The sequence below is a fragment of the Myotis yumanensis genome, unplaced genomic scaffold, assembly GCF_028538775.1.
Source record: "Myotis yumanensis isolate MYYU_CA2020_CCGP unplaced genomic scaffold, mMyoYum1.0.hap1 SCAF_7, whole genome shotgun sequence".
In the NCBI taxonomy this organism is placed as follows: domain Eukaryota; kingdom Metazoa; phylum Chordata; class Mammalia; order Chiroptera; family Vespertilionidae; genus Myotis; species Myotis yumanensis.
Window position 1 is genome coordinate 15,860,331 of NW_027223758.1, and position 19,040 is coordinate 15,879,370.

General features: G+C 40.6%; 1 protein-coding gene across 3 annotated transcripts in view; it reads right to left on the reverse strand.

Annotated features, from left to right (window-relative positions):
* The window catches only part of KIZ (kizuna centrosomal protein), a 125,752-nt gene extending 111,235 nt beyond the window's left edge, over nucleotides 1–14,517 (reverse strand). For 2 of the 3 annotated variants that reach the window (XM_070421424.1, XM_070421422.1), the window contains exons 1-3: nucleotides 14,350–14,517; nucleotides 7,348–7,410; nucleotides 1,362–1,527 (exon numbers count right to left, since the gene is read on the reverse strand). In XM_070421424.1, coding sequence (XP_070277525.1) covers nucleotides 1,362–1,527; nucleotides 7,348–7,410; nucleotides 14,350–14,438 — 318 coding nt within the window. In that variant the 5' untranslated portion in view covers nucleotides 14,439–14,517. The remainder of the gene's footprint in view (nucleotides 1–1,361; nucleotides 1,528–7,347; nucleotides 7,411–14,349) is intronic. The other variant, XM_070421423.1, reaches the window with a different exon arrangement.
* Nucleotides 14,518–19,040: the final 4,523 nt, after the last annotated feature.

The following is a 19,040-nucleotide window of genomic DNA, read 5'->3' on the forward strand; positions in this document are numbered from 1 at the left end:
CTCCTGGTCTGGAACTGGGGAAATTTAAATATTGACTGGATATTAAGTGATATTATGGAATCATTATTAATTTTCTTGATGTGATAATAAATGGTATTATGATTATGTAGGAGAATGTCCATTAGGGGAGAAATGTCTTTGTGTCTGCTGCTTAGTTTCAAAAATACACACACACACACACACACACACACACAGCAAGTATGGCAAAATATTTAAAAGTACTGCATCTAGGTAGAGAGCACAGAAGTTGTTTTAGTCCATTCAGGCTGCTATAACAAACACCCCTGACTGGTGGATTACACACAACAGAAATGTTGCTCATAGTTCTGGAGGCTGAGAAGTCCAAGATCAAGGCACTAGCACGGCCACCTTCTGCTGAGGGCCCTCTTCCTGGTTCCCAGCCAGCGCCTTCTCACTGTGTCCTCACATGGTGGAAGGGGCTGGGAGCTCTCTGAAGCCTCTTTTAGAAGGCATTAATCCCATTTATAAGAGTTCCTCTCTTATGACTTAAAGCACCTCTCAAAGGCCTCACCTACCATACCATCACTTTGGGGGCTTCGGATTTCAACAAATGAATTTGGGAGGAATACATTCAGACTGCAGCATGAATGTTTATTAGGACAATTCTTTTAATTTTTTGTATGTACTTGAAATTTTTACAATAAAAGGCTGGGGAGAAAAGTGCTAGAGGAAACAAAAGAAAGGGAAGTACTGAAGCCACTTTTCCTATAACCAGTATTCAGTGGGTTAACTTGGGCAACAACTTCTGAGCAACCCAAATGGTGAGAAAAAAGGCCTCGCCCTTCACACTTGGCATAATTTGTAGAGCAGAAAGTTGCCAAGACCTTAAGGGAATGGGACACCAGAATCAGAAAGGGCTGCTAAGAGCAGTTGCTCTGAGGCACACAACAAGGAGCATGAAGGCAAACTTCTCAGGGCCAGTTCTATCCCCTCAGTCTTCCCTCAACACACTGCCTGACCAGAACAGAGGGCCATAGAAAAAGAAAAACATTCAGAGGGAACTCTATTGCTGCTCAAATTCAACCATGAGTCTAACAAATACCATGTGCCAGGTAGTGGCTAGTGATGTATGTGCCTGTTTTAAGTTAATCCATATAGCACAACAGAGTATAGATATTCCATTAATTCCTCAACTAAAGTAGGAATCTGAAAAGATGCAGATTCAAGTGCTCTGATCAAAATTTGGCCACGTGCTAATGCATAAAGAAAATTGACAATCCTTTAGAGTATAGACGAACTGAACATTGTGACTGCCACTGATCTGACACATAGTGCTCGTTATTTCTGATTTTAGCAAAAAAGGATTTTAGAAAAAAACATAGTACAAAACAAGATGTCACCTTTAGTTCTTGAAGCTTCTCTGTACTTGTGGTGGTAAAGTGTCCAATATGAGCTTGGAAATGCTCAAACTGCTTTAAATATTCTTGGTTTCGAGTATGAGCCATCTTTTCTGATTCACGTATTTCCTTCAGGTATTTCTTCAGTTTTGCATACTTCAGCTTAGCTCTAGAAAGATAAAAGCAGATTTTTAAAACAACAAAGTCAGAATCTGACTAAGGAGAATTTTTCTTTTTTAAGAAATTGAATTTGAAGATGTTTATTGCATTCTATTTTTGGTGGGAAAAAACATAACATACATTTATTTAGCACAAACTTGTGGAATACACAAAGTGAAACTGGGGAAGAAACATTTTTCGTCTCCTAGTCCATTTCTGAGGACTAAATCATGAACTGCTTCACTGAAATGAAATATTTCTTGCAACAGTCAGCACCAAGTTTAAAATGTATTAGTTTAGGAGAATTTTCTTTAACAAAACTGTTAGTGAGACAATGTATGCTATATTATTTTCCCCAAACACTGAAACCTAAAGGACAGAATGCATATGCATTTTTAGAAAGAGGAAATTAATGCAACATCACTGAGGTATCACATCTAGGCATCGCTCTCCTGAGAAATATGTATAAGACCATATTACAACATTCACACAGTAAAGATTTATATGAATTTCTTCCTAAAAAATAAATGTGATTCTAAGAGTGGTGTCTACGTGGCCAAGTTCAGAGGAAAAGCCCATTAGAATTCTTTTAAATGACAATCTCAAAACTACCTGCTCTATGGAAATCAAACTATAAGCCACAATCCATAAACTTTAAAAAAGTTTGAAATTTAAAATAAAGAGCTCTCATTAGATATAATTTTAAAATTTTGTTCGAAATGGCAACAACATACTATATTATTAAAGTACTAGAGGCCCGATGCATGAAATTCGTGCAAGGGGCTCAGTCCTTGCAGCCTTGGCCGGCCCTTGTAGCCCCGGCTTCATCCAGAATGTCATCCGGATGGTCATTTTGCTGTTCAGTCTAATTAGCATATTAGCTCTTTATTATATAGGATTTTATAATAACTTATAGACTGTAAGTCTACTCAAAATGTGAAAAAACCTTTAGGGACTCATCCAAAGTGTAGTATTAAAGAACTCAGGATATGCAGCCCACTCACAGAACCAACACTGCTATCTCTGGCTCTTTCTTTTTCACAAGTACATAAATCATAAAAATACCAGTAGCATTTGTATTGTTGTTTCAATAAATTATTCAATGGTATTCTATCAAGCAAAAATAAATTGAAAACCACAAAAATGTTCACCCTCAAAAGCAGATTTGCAAAGATGCTGAAGATATTAAAAATTAATCTTCAACAGATCTTAAATCTCTACACTTAAGCCAATAATTTTCAAGAATTTCTTTATTGTGCTAATAATTCTGTGCTTTGATCTTAGTTGGCTGTCCCCATTTTTCCTTATGAACAAAAACTTAAGAGTGGTTTTACTGCTACCCATGTCTACCATTTTCAACATAAGTGACAATAATGAGGTAGTACCGTCTTTCACACGCAGGTGTTTGGTGAAGCTGCTGGTGGTGGCCAGTAACCACCTGGAATAGGTACAATAGTAACCATGCCTTCTCCATCAAAGTCTAATTTCATTCCTGCCCTTACATTAACCTTCAAAGCTGACTACATAAGTAAGTAATCCATCCATCCATGCAATCATTCATATATTCAGTGCTCTGAATATGAAAGCCACTCAGTGAGGTCAACAGGGAAAACAAAAAAATGAGATAAGTAACGAAAAAACAATCCCATTTACCATTGCACCAAAAAATTAAGATACCTAAGAATAAACTTAACGAAGGAGGTAAAAGACCTGTACTCAGAAAACTACAGGACATTGAAAAAAGAGGTAGAGGAAGACATAAACAAATGGAAGAACATACCATGTTCATGGATTGGTAGAATAAACATCATTAAAATGTCCATACTACCCAAAGCAATCTACAGATTCAATGCAATCCCCATTAAAATACCAATGGCATACTTCAAAGATCTAGAACAAACTCTCCAAAAATTCATCTGGAATAAAAAAAGACCCCGATTAGCCACAGCAATATTGAGAAAGAAGAACAAAGTTGGAGGGATCACAATACCAGGTATCAAACTGTATTACCAAGCCACGGTTCTCAAAACTGCCTGGTACTGGCACAAGAACAGACATATAGATCAATGGAACAGAACAGAGAACCCAGAAATCGACCCAAGCCATTATGCTCAATTAATATTTGACAAAGGAGGCAAGAGTATACAATGGAGTCAAGACAGTCTATTCAATAAATGGTGTTGGGAAATTTGGTCAGATACATGCAAAAAAAATAAAGTAGATCACCAACTTACACCATACACAAAAATAAACTCAAAATGGCTAAAGGACTTAAATGTAAGACGGGAAACCATAGAAATCCTACAAGACTCCATAGGCAGCAAAATAGCAGACATATGTTGTAGCAATATCTTTACCGACACAGCTCCTAGGACAATGGAGACTAAGGAGAAAATAAATAAATGGGACTACATCAAATTAAAAAGCTTCTGTACAGCAAGAGAAACCATCAACAAAACAACAAAAAGGCCCACTGCATGGGAGAACATATTTGCCAATGATATTTCAGATAAGGGTTTAATCTGCAAAATTTACAGAGAACTCATACAACTTAACAAAAGGAAGATAAACAATCCAATCAAAAAATGGGCTAAGGACCTAAATAGACACTTTTTGAAAGAGGACGTACAGAAGGCCGAGAGATATATGAAAACATGCTCAAAGTCACTAATCTTCCGAGAGATGCAAATCAAAATAACAATGCAGTATCATCTCACATCTGTCAGAATGGCTATCATCAACAAATCAACAAATGACAAGTGCTGGAGAGGATGTGGAGAAAAAGGAACCCTCGTGCACTGCTGGTGGGAATGCAGACTGGTGCAGCCACTGTGGAAGACAGTATGGAGTTTCCTCAAAAAGTTAAAAATGGAACTCCCATTTGACCCAGTAATCCCACTTCTAGGAATATATCCCAAGAAACCAGAAACACCAATCAGAAAGGATATATGCACCCCTATGTTCATAGCAGCACAATTCACCATACCTAAGATTTGGAAACAGCCTAAGTGCCCATCAGCAGATGAGTGGATTAAAAAACTGTGGTAAATCTACACAATGGAATACTATGCTGCTATAAAAAAGGAACTTTTACCATTTGCAACAGCATGGATGGAACTGGAGAACATTATGCTAAGTGAAATAAGCCAGTCGGAGAAAGATAAATGTCACATGATCTTTCTCATATGTGGGATATAATGATCAACATAATTTGATGAACAATAATAGATCCAGAGACAAATGGCAGGGGAGGGGAAGGGTTAGAGAGCAACCAAAGGACTTGTATGCATGCATATTAGCAAAACCAATGGACACAGACATTGGGGCAGTGGGGGCTTGCCCAGGGTGGGAATGGCTGGAGCGGGGGGGATGTCAAGTGGGAAAAAATGAGACATATGTAAAACTTTAGACAATAAATAAATTTTAAAAAATAAGATAAGTAAAATACAGTGTAACGAATGCTATGTGGGACACTGCCAGGGGCTCTGACAGGACTGGGCAACCTGACCTAGTTGAAGGGGTCAGGGAAGCCTTCCCAGTAGAAATTATTTTTCAGCTGACATGAAGGTTGGTTAAGACTTAATCCAAAATTGGGGAAAGCAAGAGTGAACAGTTGAGGGGAAAACATTGGAGCAGAGGAAGTAGTGTGTAGGAAAGTTCAAAGATGAATAACAGTGATATGACAAAAATAATAATAAATAATATTGACTCTTACTCTGGGTCAGACACTTACCCCCATTTGATAGATAAAAAACAGAGACACAGAATGTTGAAGTAATTGTCCCAAGGTCGCTGCTAAGAGCTGGTGGGGTTCAGGCTAAATCGAGGGACTTGGCAACAGAATCTACCTATTTACACTGTACTACAAAAGATCCTGTCATGCTTCAGAAACTGAAGTTTTAGTCCATGTAAAATGTAAGGGAGAGGCTGGCAGGGTCAGATAATGGTGGGTATGGTAAGCCCTTGTACCAGATACTTCCCATGCCCTCTTCACATCCTCCTGACCCAGCTTTTCTTCTACCAGTCACGGCTGCAGCAACCAGGTAGCACCTGCCTCAGCTGTGCCTGGTATCTTGCTTTCCCAGGGCTGCTTTTCTGAATTCGCAACAAGGAAAACCTGGGTATGAGAAGGAGTTAACACCCCCTGCCACGGCCCTGACCAATGGGGGTCAGAAACCAGGAGTTAAAAAGCCCCCCTTTCCTTCCTTGCGCGGACACTTGTAAGGAGCAGAGAGGCGATCGACACTGTGCCTCTGAAGGTCAGGAGGGATCAGCCTCAGGTGCCCAGAGCAGTGACCAACTCCTACTTCATTCTTCCCAGGCCTGCTCTCCAGTTTTATGTGACCACTTCCTGAAAAAAAACTACTACCCACAAAAAAAAAAACAAAAACAAAACACCTACCACCTACACACAATCCTTGTCTCAGACTCTGCCTTCTGGGGTAACCAGGTTGAGGCAGCCATGTGAGACAGGAGTTTATCCTACAGGCAGTCAAGGAAAGCATCTTTTTAGAAAACCATACCCTGTGTCTCACAGGAAACAACAAGAGCTTGAGAGCGGGAAACAAACTCAGAAAACTGATAGCTTGATAAAGGTTCCCATAATTCTTTCGCCACCATTATGTCAGGAAGTTGTCTCAGAACAGGCCACAGAAAGATGCACTCTTTCTTCTGCCCCTTTGGCTGTGGGCTAGAAAAATGGCAACTGCTATGGATCCTCTAAGACCTGGGCCCACTTCTGAGGCCATGGCATCCACAACACTGCTATTTCTTCCATCATCTTGTAGCCTCTTCTTGTCCCTCCTAGAGCCCAGAGACTTATGACTGTCCTCCCTGCTGCTACCTTTGGGAGTACACTAAATCTTAAAACCAAAGAATAATGTGGAAGATCAGGAAAATAAAAGGACCTGATCGGTGACTTGGTTTTAAAGCATTCTTGGCTTCTCTCTCTTCTGGACAAGATGTTTTCATTTTTCACTCATTATGATATGAATAAATTCCAAACTTAGTACTATCATAGCCAGAAATTTTCCATATAAGTAATACTGGCAGTAACACTATACATTTGGCTTAAGGATGAAGTTCAGTTTCCATATTATAGAATTAAAAGTAAAAGTCTGCTCTCAATATTAGAGTAAGTAACCTAAAAAGGATAGCATGTATATTATTTATTGTCCATAATAACTTTAACATTCATTGTCATATATCTGGGAACAAATGGGACACTATGTAACCCTGCCTAAAACAGTTTGTTGAAAGGTCAGCTATAGTAATTATGCCTTAATTATTACACAAATTTAATGGGTAAATTGTTAACAAAAAGGTAGCAGACTATAATGTGTCTAATTCTTTTTTAAAAAAATATATTTTATTGATTTTTTACAGAGAGGAAGGGAGAGGGATAGAGAGTTAGAAACATCGATGAGAGAGAAACATCGATCAGCTGCCTCCTCCACACTCCCTACTGGAGATGTGCCCGAAACCAAGGTACATGCCCTTGACCAGAATCGAACCTGGGACCCCCAAGTCTGCAGGCTGACGCTCTATCCACTGAGCCAAACCGGCCAGGGCTAATCTGTCTAATTCTTAAGCTGTTTAAGAAAAATAGACTCCAAATAATGAAAAAAAATATTTTATCTTATGCTAATAATCAAATTTATTCTTACATTTGATAGTCATTAAATTGCAGTGTTTACTTGAAACTATTACATATTAAAAATAAGAGAAGGGTAAAAGTTCTGCAACTATGGTATTTACAACATAATTAGGGTTAAATTTTAATTAACATATGCAAACTGGCTTAAAAACTGTTACCACTGTCATATCTTACCTGTATATATTAGACTGGCTATATTCATAAAGTTTCTTTTCCAGCTCCAATCTCTTCTTTTCACTGTAGTACAGAAAGAAAATATTTTATAAATAATTATACTGATAAGTAATTGGCTATTGACTTTAGAATATGATCGCCTTTGAAATCACACTTTTGTGAGAATGCTCTCTGATCTCTCTAAGAAGCAGAAAATGCTGGCTGTATTTGAAACTCAAGACATCAAATTACTTAGCCGTCACCAGGGATGTCGAGAAAGCAAAGAGGACACTAATACAAAGTAGAAACAGCAAGCTTCTAAAGTAAATGGGGAATGCTGTAAGAAAAGGCTGGGAACCAGGTTCATTCATTCAAGTATTTCTTGAGTACCATGATGAGCCAGGCAATAAATAAGTTCTAGGCCTAGGGACTAACATGGTGAACAAAGCAACCAAGAACCCTGTCATCAGGCAGCTGACATTCTAGGGGGAAGGACAGACAATAAATATACAAACACGTAAGATGTAATATGGCCAGATATCTCTGCGATGGTGGCACATCAGGACTGGACATGATGCTTCCACAAATCCACCTTGGACTAAAGACTGGTGGCTTGCTCTGCTCCCAACCAGTCAAGCTTGGGCAGAGCCAAGTGTCTGAGTTAGGAATAGGTCTCTGAAAAATAAACCTGGCCTCGCTGACATTTAGTGAAGACCAGGTCACCGAACACTACTACTTCAAATTTGGGGGAATTTCTTTTTATAACTTTGTAACATCACCATGATTTGTCATTAACTGCTATTCCCTGGAGCTACCACCAGTAAAGACTGCGCCTTGATGTTCAGGTCGGTGCTGGAAATAAGCGAGGAGAAAGCTTACCCTGCATACCCGGCGTGGGCAAGAAGGGGGGGAAACTGGAGAGGGCAGCAGCCAAAACCAAGGGAGTAGGGGGTGAAACTGCTGAATGGGAAGACATCCTGATCCTCAAAAGAGCCCTTGGGAGGTTTATCCACAGAGGGCTCCGCATGACCACCGCCAAAGTCCCGGCTTCAATCTTGTCTAATTGAGGTCACGTTGCTAATCTAAGTTAACATGAACTAAAGGCCGAAAGAGAAATCATATAATGTCTGAGAGAAAAATGCTATAAAAAATACTGTGAATCAAAGACAAGGAGTCCAACAGAAGGCGAGCTCAGGTTGTTCTCTTGAAGGAAAGGGGCTGAGCCCACATTCCATTTATGAGCTCATAATTAGTCTGTTTTTCTTTCAGATAATTTCCTTAAAAAAAAAAAGCCCCAAATTTACTCTGTTAGCTATATGATAGGTTAAGTAAATTTCATTGTTTAGCACAATTTAACTGACATTCTTTTAATGGAAAAATGGGATACAAAATCCAAACACCTAATCTTTGCTTGGGGAATATAACCTATTCCTTAGTTGGGGGTATGCCTATGTTAAAAAAAGAATCAAAGATTAAATGGAAAAACTTATAGAACACAATTTTTTAAAAAAAGATTTTCATTGATTTCAGAGAGGAAGGGAGGGGGAGAGAGAGATAGAAACATCAATGATGAGAGAGAATCATTGATTGGCTACCTCCTGCACACCCCTACTGGGGATCAAGCCCGCAACGGGGACCCTAAACTAAAATCAAACCCGGGACCCTCCATCCACAGGCCAACACTCTATCCACTGAGCCAAGCTGGCTAGGGCTAGAAACACAATTTTAAAATGAATAGTTTCTCATAGGTTTTTACTTAATAAGACTGAACTTAGAAATGAAGGAAATATGGTACAATTGCAATTAATGAAGAATGAATGACTGGACAGTGTAAGCAATTTGTCATTAAATTACAAGGACAAAGACACCCTTAAATGCATCTATGACCTTGTGCCCTTGGTGTCATGCTTCATATCTGTGGTGTTCCTGTCAAGAAAGTATGATCAGTCTGGTCATGAAGAAACATCAAGTGGACCCAATTTGAGGACCACCCTCTGGAATGAAAGTTGTACTCTGTGAAACTCTCAGGAACATGAAAAACAGGGAAAGACTGAGGAACAGTTCCAGACTGGCAGAGACTACAGTGGCATGGCAACCAAACACAACATGGGTTCACAGAGGGGGCATCATACTTATAATTCTAAAATTATTCAGAAAAGATTAATAATTTTAGATAGATAAGTAGATAGAGAAAAAGAAAATGTAAGAAAATGTTGAGTTGAGAAACCTAGGTGAGGGGAATATTAGAGGTCTTCGTCCTACTTTCCAACTCTTATGTAAACTTGAACTTCAGTATAATTTTTAAAATTCAACTATGACTTCTAGTGAAACAGGTCTACAGACTGGAAATCCATCAGTTCCCAAGCAACAAGTTCTTTTTATTTTTATTGATTTCAGAGAGGAAGGAAGAAGGATAGAAACATCAATGATGAGAGAGAATCATTGATTGGCTGCCTCTTGCACAACCCCTACTGGAGATTGAGCCCACAATCCTGGCATGTGCCCTGACCCAGAATCAGACTGTGACCTCCTGGTTCATAGGTTGATGTTCAACCACTGAGCCACACCAGCTGGGAAACCAGTTCTTTTTAATAATGAATGTTAATAATGATCAACTTTGTTCCTGCTTAACCTTCTATAGATACTGGTCATTTGGGCCAATTCAACACCAACAGGAATTCCTATTTGGAGTGGCAAAGAAGGAAACTTTATTTAGTGCAAAACAGCTCAATTGTAATACAGCCTGGCTGTGAAGCAGCCCTGGAACCAGCCCCTCTCAGGATGCACAGCTCTGTTCTGCTCTTCTATTGTCTGATCCACTCTGCTCCTGCCAGACGACATCTTTGGTGTTTCACCTCAGCCAGGGAAACAGTCTTGGGTAGAAAGGGCAAATGAACTCCCAAAGACAGAAGGAACCTGGCTTACATGGGCAGAAATCCCCATCTCTGATCCCTAATTGGTCTATTCTCATGCAAATGAGCACACCAAATCTTCAGTTTGATTGGTCCAAAAGGCACTGTCCTGATTGGTCAGGATAGAGCTGCTCTGGTTGGTTGGAGCTGCACAGCTCTAACTGGATGGGGAACACCTCAGTCCTATTGGTTAAAATAGGATTCCAGAGACTCCTTTATAATAAGGGCTGGCTCGGAAGGCAGGAACACAGTGCAGGCAGGCAGCTCAGTTCACAGGCAGGCAGTTTGGTGCAGGTCTCTCCTTGAAGGGCAGTTTGCATAAGAGGTCCCTGTGTAGAAACAGCAGCTAGGCTCTGTTTTTGTTTTTGGGGTCTTTTTTTTTTGATGTTTTTGTTGTTGTTGTTTTAGTTTGAGCCCACTTAGCCACTAGTAGCCCTTCTTAGTAGGTGTCTTCTTTCTCATGATTTACAATACAGACATCTGCTGGCCATACTTTTTCTCTATGGTGACACTTCATACACTGAAAAGCCACAATCAAACACCTCTTGGCCTCCTATTCCAGGCAAAATGATTATAATCTCATCAATTCTTCAACCCAGGCCATTTCTAGCCTCGTCATCCACGCCCCACCACCTGTGAATGCTGTCTTTCATATATGTTTTAAATTTAAGACTTAAAACCATATATTTACTCCAATAAAAAGCCAGAGAAAGGTGTATTTGGAGGATCCTCTTGCAATTTCTACATGTTAAATCTTTATTTCAGTATCTTTGAAATATCCAGCCCTGGGATGGGTACCCATAGTCCATGATTTCAGCCACCTGAATCCCCACCCCCAAACCCCCACCTCCAATCTTTTTAACTTTTATACAGCTGGGCAGTCCTTAAAGTGCAGCCTTGTTTACTTTTCTCCTTTTAAGCCACTAGTTATTCTGCTTTTGTCTCAATACCATCTTCAGCATCACTCAACAAATATCTCAGTGTCAATTTCTGAACTATTATGATATCTCACCGTGAATCAATAATGGCATTGAAAAAAAAACTGGGTCTGGTTAATGGGCCTCTTAAAGGGACGTTTTTATATAATTGCAAGAGTCAATTCCACTTACATGTTTCTACCATGCTTGCAGCACTACACACACTGTAACAAGTCACTTTACTAGGCTCTTTCAGATTCAATGATTGACTTTTACCACAGTGCAGAGAAAACGCTGTATACAAAAAGGAGACATTTCAGAATATAAAATCGCATCTGTGTGACTACAGCTAAGATAATTTGAGCTACAAATACACCGGTTACAAGGGAAAAGCCCATTATTAGATCAGCTAACATTGCAATGACCCACCTCAAAGAGGGCCGAGAAAAGACCAGTTTTTTTTTTATCTTGTACTCCTAGGAAATTTTTTATAAAGCAGCTGTGAATACCCAGGATTGCAGCCTTTAAAAACTCTTGAGTTTTGTTGTGTTTTTTGTTTTGTTTTTGTTTTTTAAATATATTTTATTGATTTTTTTACAGAGAGGAAGGGAGAGGGATAGAGAGTTAGAAACATCGATGAGAGAGAAACATCGATCAGCTGCCTCCTGCACACCGCCCACTGGGGATGTGCCCGCCACCAAGGTACATGCCCTTGACTGGAATCGAACCTGGGACCCTTCAGTCCATAGGCCGACGCTCTATCCACTGAGCCAAACCAGTCAGGGCTACTCTTGAGTTTTAAGAGACAATGGTCCTTTTGATCGCTGGGATTGGTTAAAAAAAGGGGGGGCATTCAATCACTCAAATAGAAAGCAATGATATTCAGTTTGCTCTGCAAAACTACACCTTTCAACTCTTTTACTCCAAGGCTCTTTACTCCAGTAGAGACAAAAAGAAAACCCGAGGCCTTACTTTACATATTAATCAAGGCTCCTCATTTCTGGTGAAGAACTAAGATTCAAAGAAGCTGAATGGCCTACTCAAGGTGACACAACTGTTCATGGACTAGAATCCAGGTTTCCACGGTTCTACTGCAGTTTTCTCTGAATCCAAAGTTATTTGCCTCTGTATTTATTAACTATGTGCTAGAGCTAGTTGCAGACTTTTAAAATAAAAAGTGAATATGGAGGAACAGAATTGTACTGACTTAAAAATAAAACAAACCTCCAAATCCAGAACCATGAATAGGTTATACAATTTGACTCAAATTTGTTATATAATTTCAACAGCCTCACCTTGCTACATAGTTAAGTATTTAATGTGAAATATAAAGTGAGCAATAATAATGACATAGTTATACTTCAAGGACTATAAAGAGCCAGGTGTTCTAGCAGAGAAAGCAAAAAATGATAACTCACAATTAGTTCAAAAAGAATGCCATTTGAACCAGTCACATTTTGAAATTTGAACTTGGGCTAAGCCTGGCTGGTGCTTGAGCGTCAACCTATGAACCAAGAGGTCACCAGTTCAATTCCCAGTCACGTGCAGGAGGCAGCTGATTAAGGCTTCTCTCTCATTGATGTTTCTATTTCTCTCTCCATTCCTATCTCTCTAAAAATCAATAAAAATAAAAAATAAAAAGAACTTGGGCTAAGAGATACACATAACTGAAGGCCTGGAGTAACTTAGCTACTCTTTTAAAGAACAGAGTCAAAAAACACTGATTTACAGAGCAATGTCTCATCTCTTAATTATCAGGTATGTGCAGACAGTTAATATCATCTTTGAAATATCACGCTGCCCACTTTTCCTGGTTACTTGGAAAATGGTCATTATTTGGTTTCAATGTGTGGCTACTGGGTTCTATACAAGACATTCATAACTCCTGGACACTAGCTGGCTGACTTTGGCATTCCTTCCATTCATTCAACAAATATTTATCAAGCCCCTTTTTCGTGTCAGGTACTCTATCACAAGCTAAAGATCCAGTTAGATATAATTCCTGTCCTCCTGGAATTCTTAGTCTAGGCAGGGAGCAAGTCACTTAAAGCCATTATCTAGAGTGCTGTAAGAACCCAAGGTCACAGAAGTCAGGGAATGGGTTGTCAGTACTTGGTGCAGGGGATGAACTTCAGGAAGAGCTTTTTTAAAAGTGGGAGATGAAGAGGTCACTGGGGTGGGTGATTAGTGGCATGTAGAAAGAAAAGAGGATGTAGAAAAAGATTAAGAGGTAAAATATGATTAGGACAATTAAGAAGGCCTATTGTAGATGCTCTATAAATATTTGACAAGAATCAAAGCTAGCATAAGATTAATATAATTCCTTTCAAAAACCATTTCTGCCTTTACCTGACATGTAATTGTTGTCATTTTAGAACTGTCACACACACACACACACACACACACACACACACAGCTCTCCTCTTCACTAAAATGATTTTGTAACTTTTAACACTCATTAAACGTGTTATCATTAGATCCAAAGATCTATTTCCTTTCAACTAATGAGATTTCTAGCTTCAATTAATTTAGGAGCTACATAATAGTTCCAACAACTTATCTGTGATGTGATTATTTATAGTAAATTACTTTATAATTTTCCCTCTTATGTGCTTAGATCTTGTTTTCTGTGGTTCTCATCTTTCATGTCTTAATCAAGTTATTAATCAAGGTATCTTGCACCCTCTGGAAGCTGCACTTCTCTCGTTGGAAATTTCATCCTTGCGCTGGGTATCTTGTCCCCCAAAGTCTCCTGTACTTAAACAGGGTCTCTCTCTCTCTCTCTCTCTCTCTCTCTCTCTCACACACACACACACACACACACACACACACACGTGCTCCTGGACCTGTCATCTTCGCTGCAGCGCGCTGACGCTGCCGAGGAGGGATGACAACTTGAAGAGACTGGGAGGAGGTGTGTGGATGGGACTGGAGACGTTCACACATTCGCGAGGCTTGATCAGAATGACAGGCAGGAGAACTCCCACTCTCACTGCAGCATCCCGCCGCGGGAGACCGCCAATAAGTGAGGGGTCTCCGGTAAACGTGGTCCTCCAGGCGTCGCCCGGAGCGTGGGGCGTCGGTGCCGACCCGGGCCCAGGGAACCGCGGGCGGGAGAGGGGTAAGAAACAGGGGTGGGCACCAGCTGACCCACGGAGCTGGCCGAGCCCCCCCCACGCTCCGATAGGCCGTACCTGTCCCGCAGCTCGAGCTGGAGGCGGCGCAGCCTCTCGTAGTATTCGGGGCTCTCCGGGAGCCAGGGCGATGCGGAGGCCGGGACCATGCTGCCGCCTCCGCCGCTGCTCTCGCTTCCGTCCGCCTCTGGCCACCCGGGAACCGGGGCTTCCGAGGCAACGGCCCCACCATGCACCGCGGGTAAACACCGTGCCCCAAACCGCGCAGGGGGCGGAGCTGAGAAGGGGCGTGGCGCCGTGGAGGGCGGGGCGAGGGCGGGGCGCGTGGAGGGGCGGGGCAGACACAGGCCGACTCAGAGCCCGCGAGCTGAGGCTGCCTGCTGGTGGGGAAGCTGGCCGCGGTGTGGGCTCGTTACCGAGGCCTCTCCGACCAGAGCCAGGCGTCTTCCTCCCCTCTAACCCTTCAAAATTCTCACAGGAGAGATGCTAGACCTCCAAGCGGAGCCCTTTTCTGCGCGCCAAGTCAGAAAGCCACCCTTGATCTCGGCCCCCACGAGGATGGGGGCTGGGTCCAATCTAGCCGCACACTTTTCTAGACATGAAAAGGATCAGGGTGGTGGGTACCTGGAATGTGTGTGTAAGGAGGGAGGTAAGCTCCAGGCAAGCATCGTCCCTGGCCCTGGGGCCATCTTGCCTTACATGAAGTGTCATGGCCAGGTAAGGGCCAGAACAGGCTCTGTAATATATAGAAGACCAGGTAGGCTAAGCCTGGGCTAATCCCTCTTGCCCAGGATTTAATAACTACTGATGTTACTTTTACTTAGTTGTTATATCAAAGCATTATACATAATTGATCCCATGGTAGTATACAAGGTTTACTTATTGATTTTAGTGCAAACAACATTTTACTACAACCCTGGAAGGGATGAGGGCAAAAAAAAAAGCGGTTTTTAGGATTTTTTTTAGGTCTACCCTCATCCAGAATAGTTCTTAGAAGATAATAAAAATCCTCCAAACAATTAACCTAACTAATTATTTTCCACAAATACACAAAGTAGATGAGGCAATCACTTAACATCCCAAATTTTTATTAGGCCATTTTAGGAATGTCTAAACTATAACACTAAATAGATAATTCAAAATAATTACAATTTGAATTGTATGGTTGATTTATTAATGACATATGAAAAATCTAGATGCAGGACCCCCTTTATTAACAACAACACATAGCAAACTAAGTGAATATTTCTAGAATACTTAGGCTAAAATTATGCATTCTAAATGGTAACAGACTTTTAAGAAATGTGGAGCTCTTCACTTGGAATATTTAATTTGCTAGAGCACTCTTTTGTAATATGTCCTAAATCCCTTTATATTAGCAGAGCTGATTACCATAGGCAGCTCTGCTTTGAACTACCTGGATTGCAGGACATCAAGTCTGCCTAGATTGGCAAGTGTTCCAATAGGCCACAAAATGTCTTAGCTGGAAGTTAGGAAGAATCTAGCCTCACACTCTTCTAGACAGGAAAATGGATCAGGACAGGTAAGGAACTTGACCAAGGTCACACAGCTGGTAATCTATGTAATATTAATGACTCTAGCTCAAAAGATGAGTCCTTAATAGCCCCATTAAACAACCACAAGGAAAGCCCTGTAGTCATAGGATCTTAGAGTAAACCATATGAAATTACTGTTTTTGCAGCTCAAAAACAGTTGACTCAATGAATGAGAAATTGATTTTAGAAATATGTTGACATTATAATTTTACATTTTAAAATGTAAATAACCATGCAATTTTTAAATTAAAGCCTGTATATATGAGCTTGTATATATGAGCTTGGATATTGTAGTAGTTTCCCAGGGTTGCCATAATAAGGTACTGCAACTGGGTGCTTAAACAATAGAAATGTTTAGTGTCATAGTTCTGGGGGCCAGAAGTCTTGAGATCAAGGTGTTGGCAGGATTAGTTCCTTCTGAGGGCTCTGAAGAAGAATCTGTTCCATGCCTCTCCCCTGTTTCTGGTGGTTGCCAGCAATCGTTGGCATTCTTGGCTTGTGGATGTATCACCCTGGTCTCTGCTTTCATCTCCACATGGAATTCTCCCTGTGTGCATGTGTGTCCCCAAATTTCTCTGTTTATAAGAACACCAGCCATATTGGATTAGGGCCCCATCTTCCTCCATCTTAACTAATTACAACTGCAATGACCCTATTTCCAAATAAGGTCACATTGTGAAGTACTGAGAGTCGGGACTTCCACATATTAATTGGGAACACAATTCATCTCACAACAGACATAAACACGGCAAATCATTTCATTTTTGCAATTACTATGCAGAAATATTAGACAACGCATCCTATGCTATTGAAAATTTGCTTTGTAAGTAGAAATGACTCAAAAGTAGAAGGTGGGTGAAAGGATGTGATGTCACATGCATGTGTGCATATAACCTCTCCTGCCACTGAGCATTTACACTGGTGTAACATTCATTGCCTCATTTTTAAACCCCACGACAGCCTTTTGAGGGTACATACATCTAAGCAACTGGCTTAAGATCATGCTGCCCAGAAGTAGTGCTAGAATTTGCAAACAGACTTGTTCCAATTCCAAAATTTATCCTTTCTTAGCTTCCATATCGAATGGAAGTGTAATATTCCTACTTGGCACTCAGAGGGAATACATTTCTCATCCTTTCTAGCAGTTATATGGGTCTATAAGACCTGGTCTCACCAGTGAAATGTGAGCAGAAGTGATACAGCCACTGCCAGGCCTGGCCCCAAAACATTCTGCATCCTCTTCTCCATTTTTCATTAGTTGCCCAGCTAGATGCAGAAGATCCAATGGAGAACTGTGAGGCTCTGGAAGAAGAGTGGATAACTAAAAGGGCACAGGAATGTGTCTTGGGCAAGAAATAAACCTTATGTTGAGTCACTGATATTTTTGGGTTGTTTGTTTCAGCAATGGGCATTACTTTTCCTGACTAATACACAAGCATTCTATGCAACAGTTACACAAATGCATCAAAATATCTTTTCACAACATTCTCATTGAGTATTTATGTGACTATGCAGATGGTCAAAGAAACTGCAAACCTGAAACTCCGAGGTTAAGAGTCAGTAGAGGAGGAAAGAGGCCTAGATAGTGAAGGCAAAGCTACAGTGAAGAAACTTCTAAAATAACTCTGTACAACGGGACTTTCAGAAATTATGGAAATGTTCTATTCTGTGTTGTCCTATATGGTAACCACTACCTGCATGTAGCTATTAGGCAATTGAATATGGCTAATGTTGAGGAATTTAATTTTTAATTTAATTTCATTTTAATTTCTGAAAATTTATATTTTAGAGGACACATGTATCTAGTGCTACAGTGTTTGACAGTGCAGATCTATAGATAAAGATAGAGATAAAGATGGATAAGCAAGGCTGGGGCAAGGAGGGGGCGTCATAAGTCACCAGGAAGTGGAAAGGTAGGAAATAGAAGGTAAGATGCCATTCTGAGGGGAACTGTAATGGTTAATTTTATGTATCAACTTGGCTAGGCTATGGTGTCCAATTGTTGCTGTGAAGCTATTTTTCTTCTAATATGTGACTAGAGGCCCGATGCACGAAGATTCATGCAAGAATGGGCCTTCTTTCCCCTAGCTCCGCCTTTCACCTTTGCTCCAGCCCAGAGCTGCCTTTCTGCCTTCCTACGCTGCCTAGAGGCCCGAAGGGCTGGGGCAGTGCAGAAGGCCTGCGTCGTCGCCATGGCAACAACACAAGCGTCCTGTCCCGCCCCTGGCCTCTCGGTGCCTGCGTATGCAAATTAACCCACCATATTTGTTGGGTTAATTTGCATACTCACTCCTGATTGTCTCGTGGGTGCCATGAAGGTATAGTCAATTTGCATCTTTCTCTTTTATTAGTGTAGATTAACATTTAATCAGTAGACATTGAGTAAAGCAAATTATCTTCCATAATGTGGGTGGGCCTCATCCAATCAGTTGAAGGCTTTAAGAGAAAAGACAGATCTCAAGAAGAAGAAGGAATTTTGTCTCCAGACTACCTTTGGACTCAAAACTGCAATATCAACTACTGCAGATAAGTTTAGGCTATAGGCCTAACCTATTTACTTTGGACTTTCAAGCCCCTACAATTTCTCTCTCTCACTCACTCTCTCTCTCTCTCTCTCTATATATATATATAGATGTTCCTATAGATATATAGATATTTATATCTATCTTAACTGGTTCTGTTTCTCTGGAGAACCCTGACTAATACAGGAGGGCATGAGGTTACTAAGAGCCTTTTTTCTCAAAGGTATTTGTAATAGCTAGTTTAAAACAATGAGAATTGGGTAAAAATTCCAATAAAAAATTAAAACATAAATTCCCTCATTTGATTTTATATCATGCAAACCAACAACTAATGTATGGGTCTCAGGAATTACATGAAAAATGCCAAGTAACAGCAAAAAATAGAATGACAGAATAGTTGAATGGCTCTAGCTAGAGACTCACTTCTTAAATGAGATTAGCTCAATCTCACAGCTCTTACATGCCCGTGATTTCCAATGAAGTCCTTTAATTTGTACCTTCATGAGGTCTTCAGGATTATCCCTTGTTGACAAGGAGGAATATTCAGAGGCAATAGACTTGTGGCACCTTGTACTCTTTTCTCCCTGCAGGACTGGCTGGTGGTTTGGTTCTGCCTGGGAGGGACTGTTCCACAGCTCTGATCCCTGGGTACTTGAGCAACACCCCTGCATCC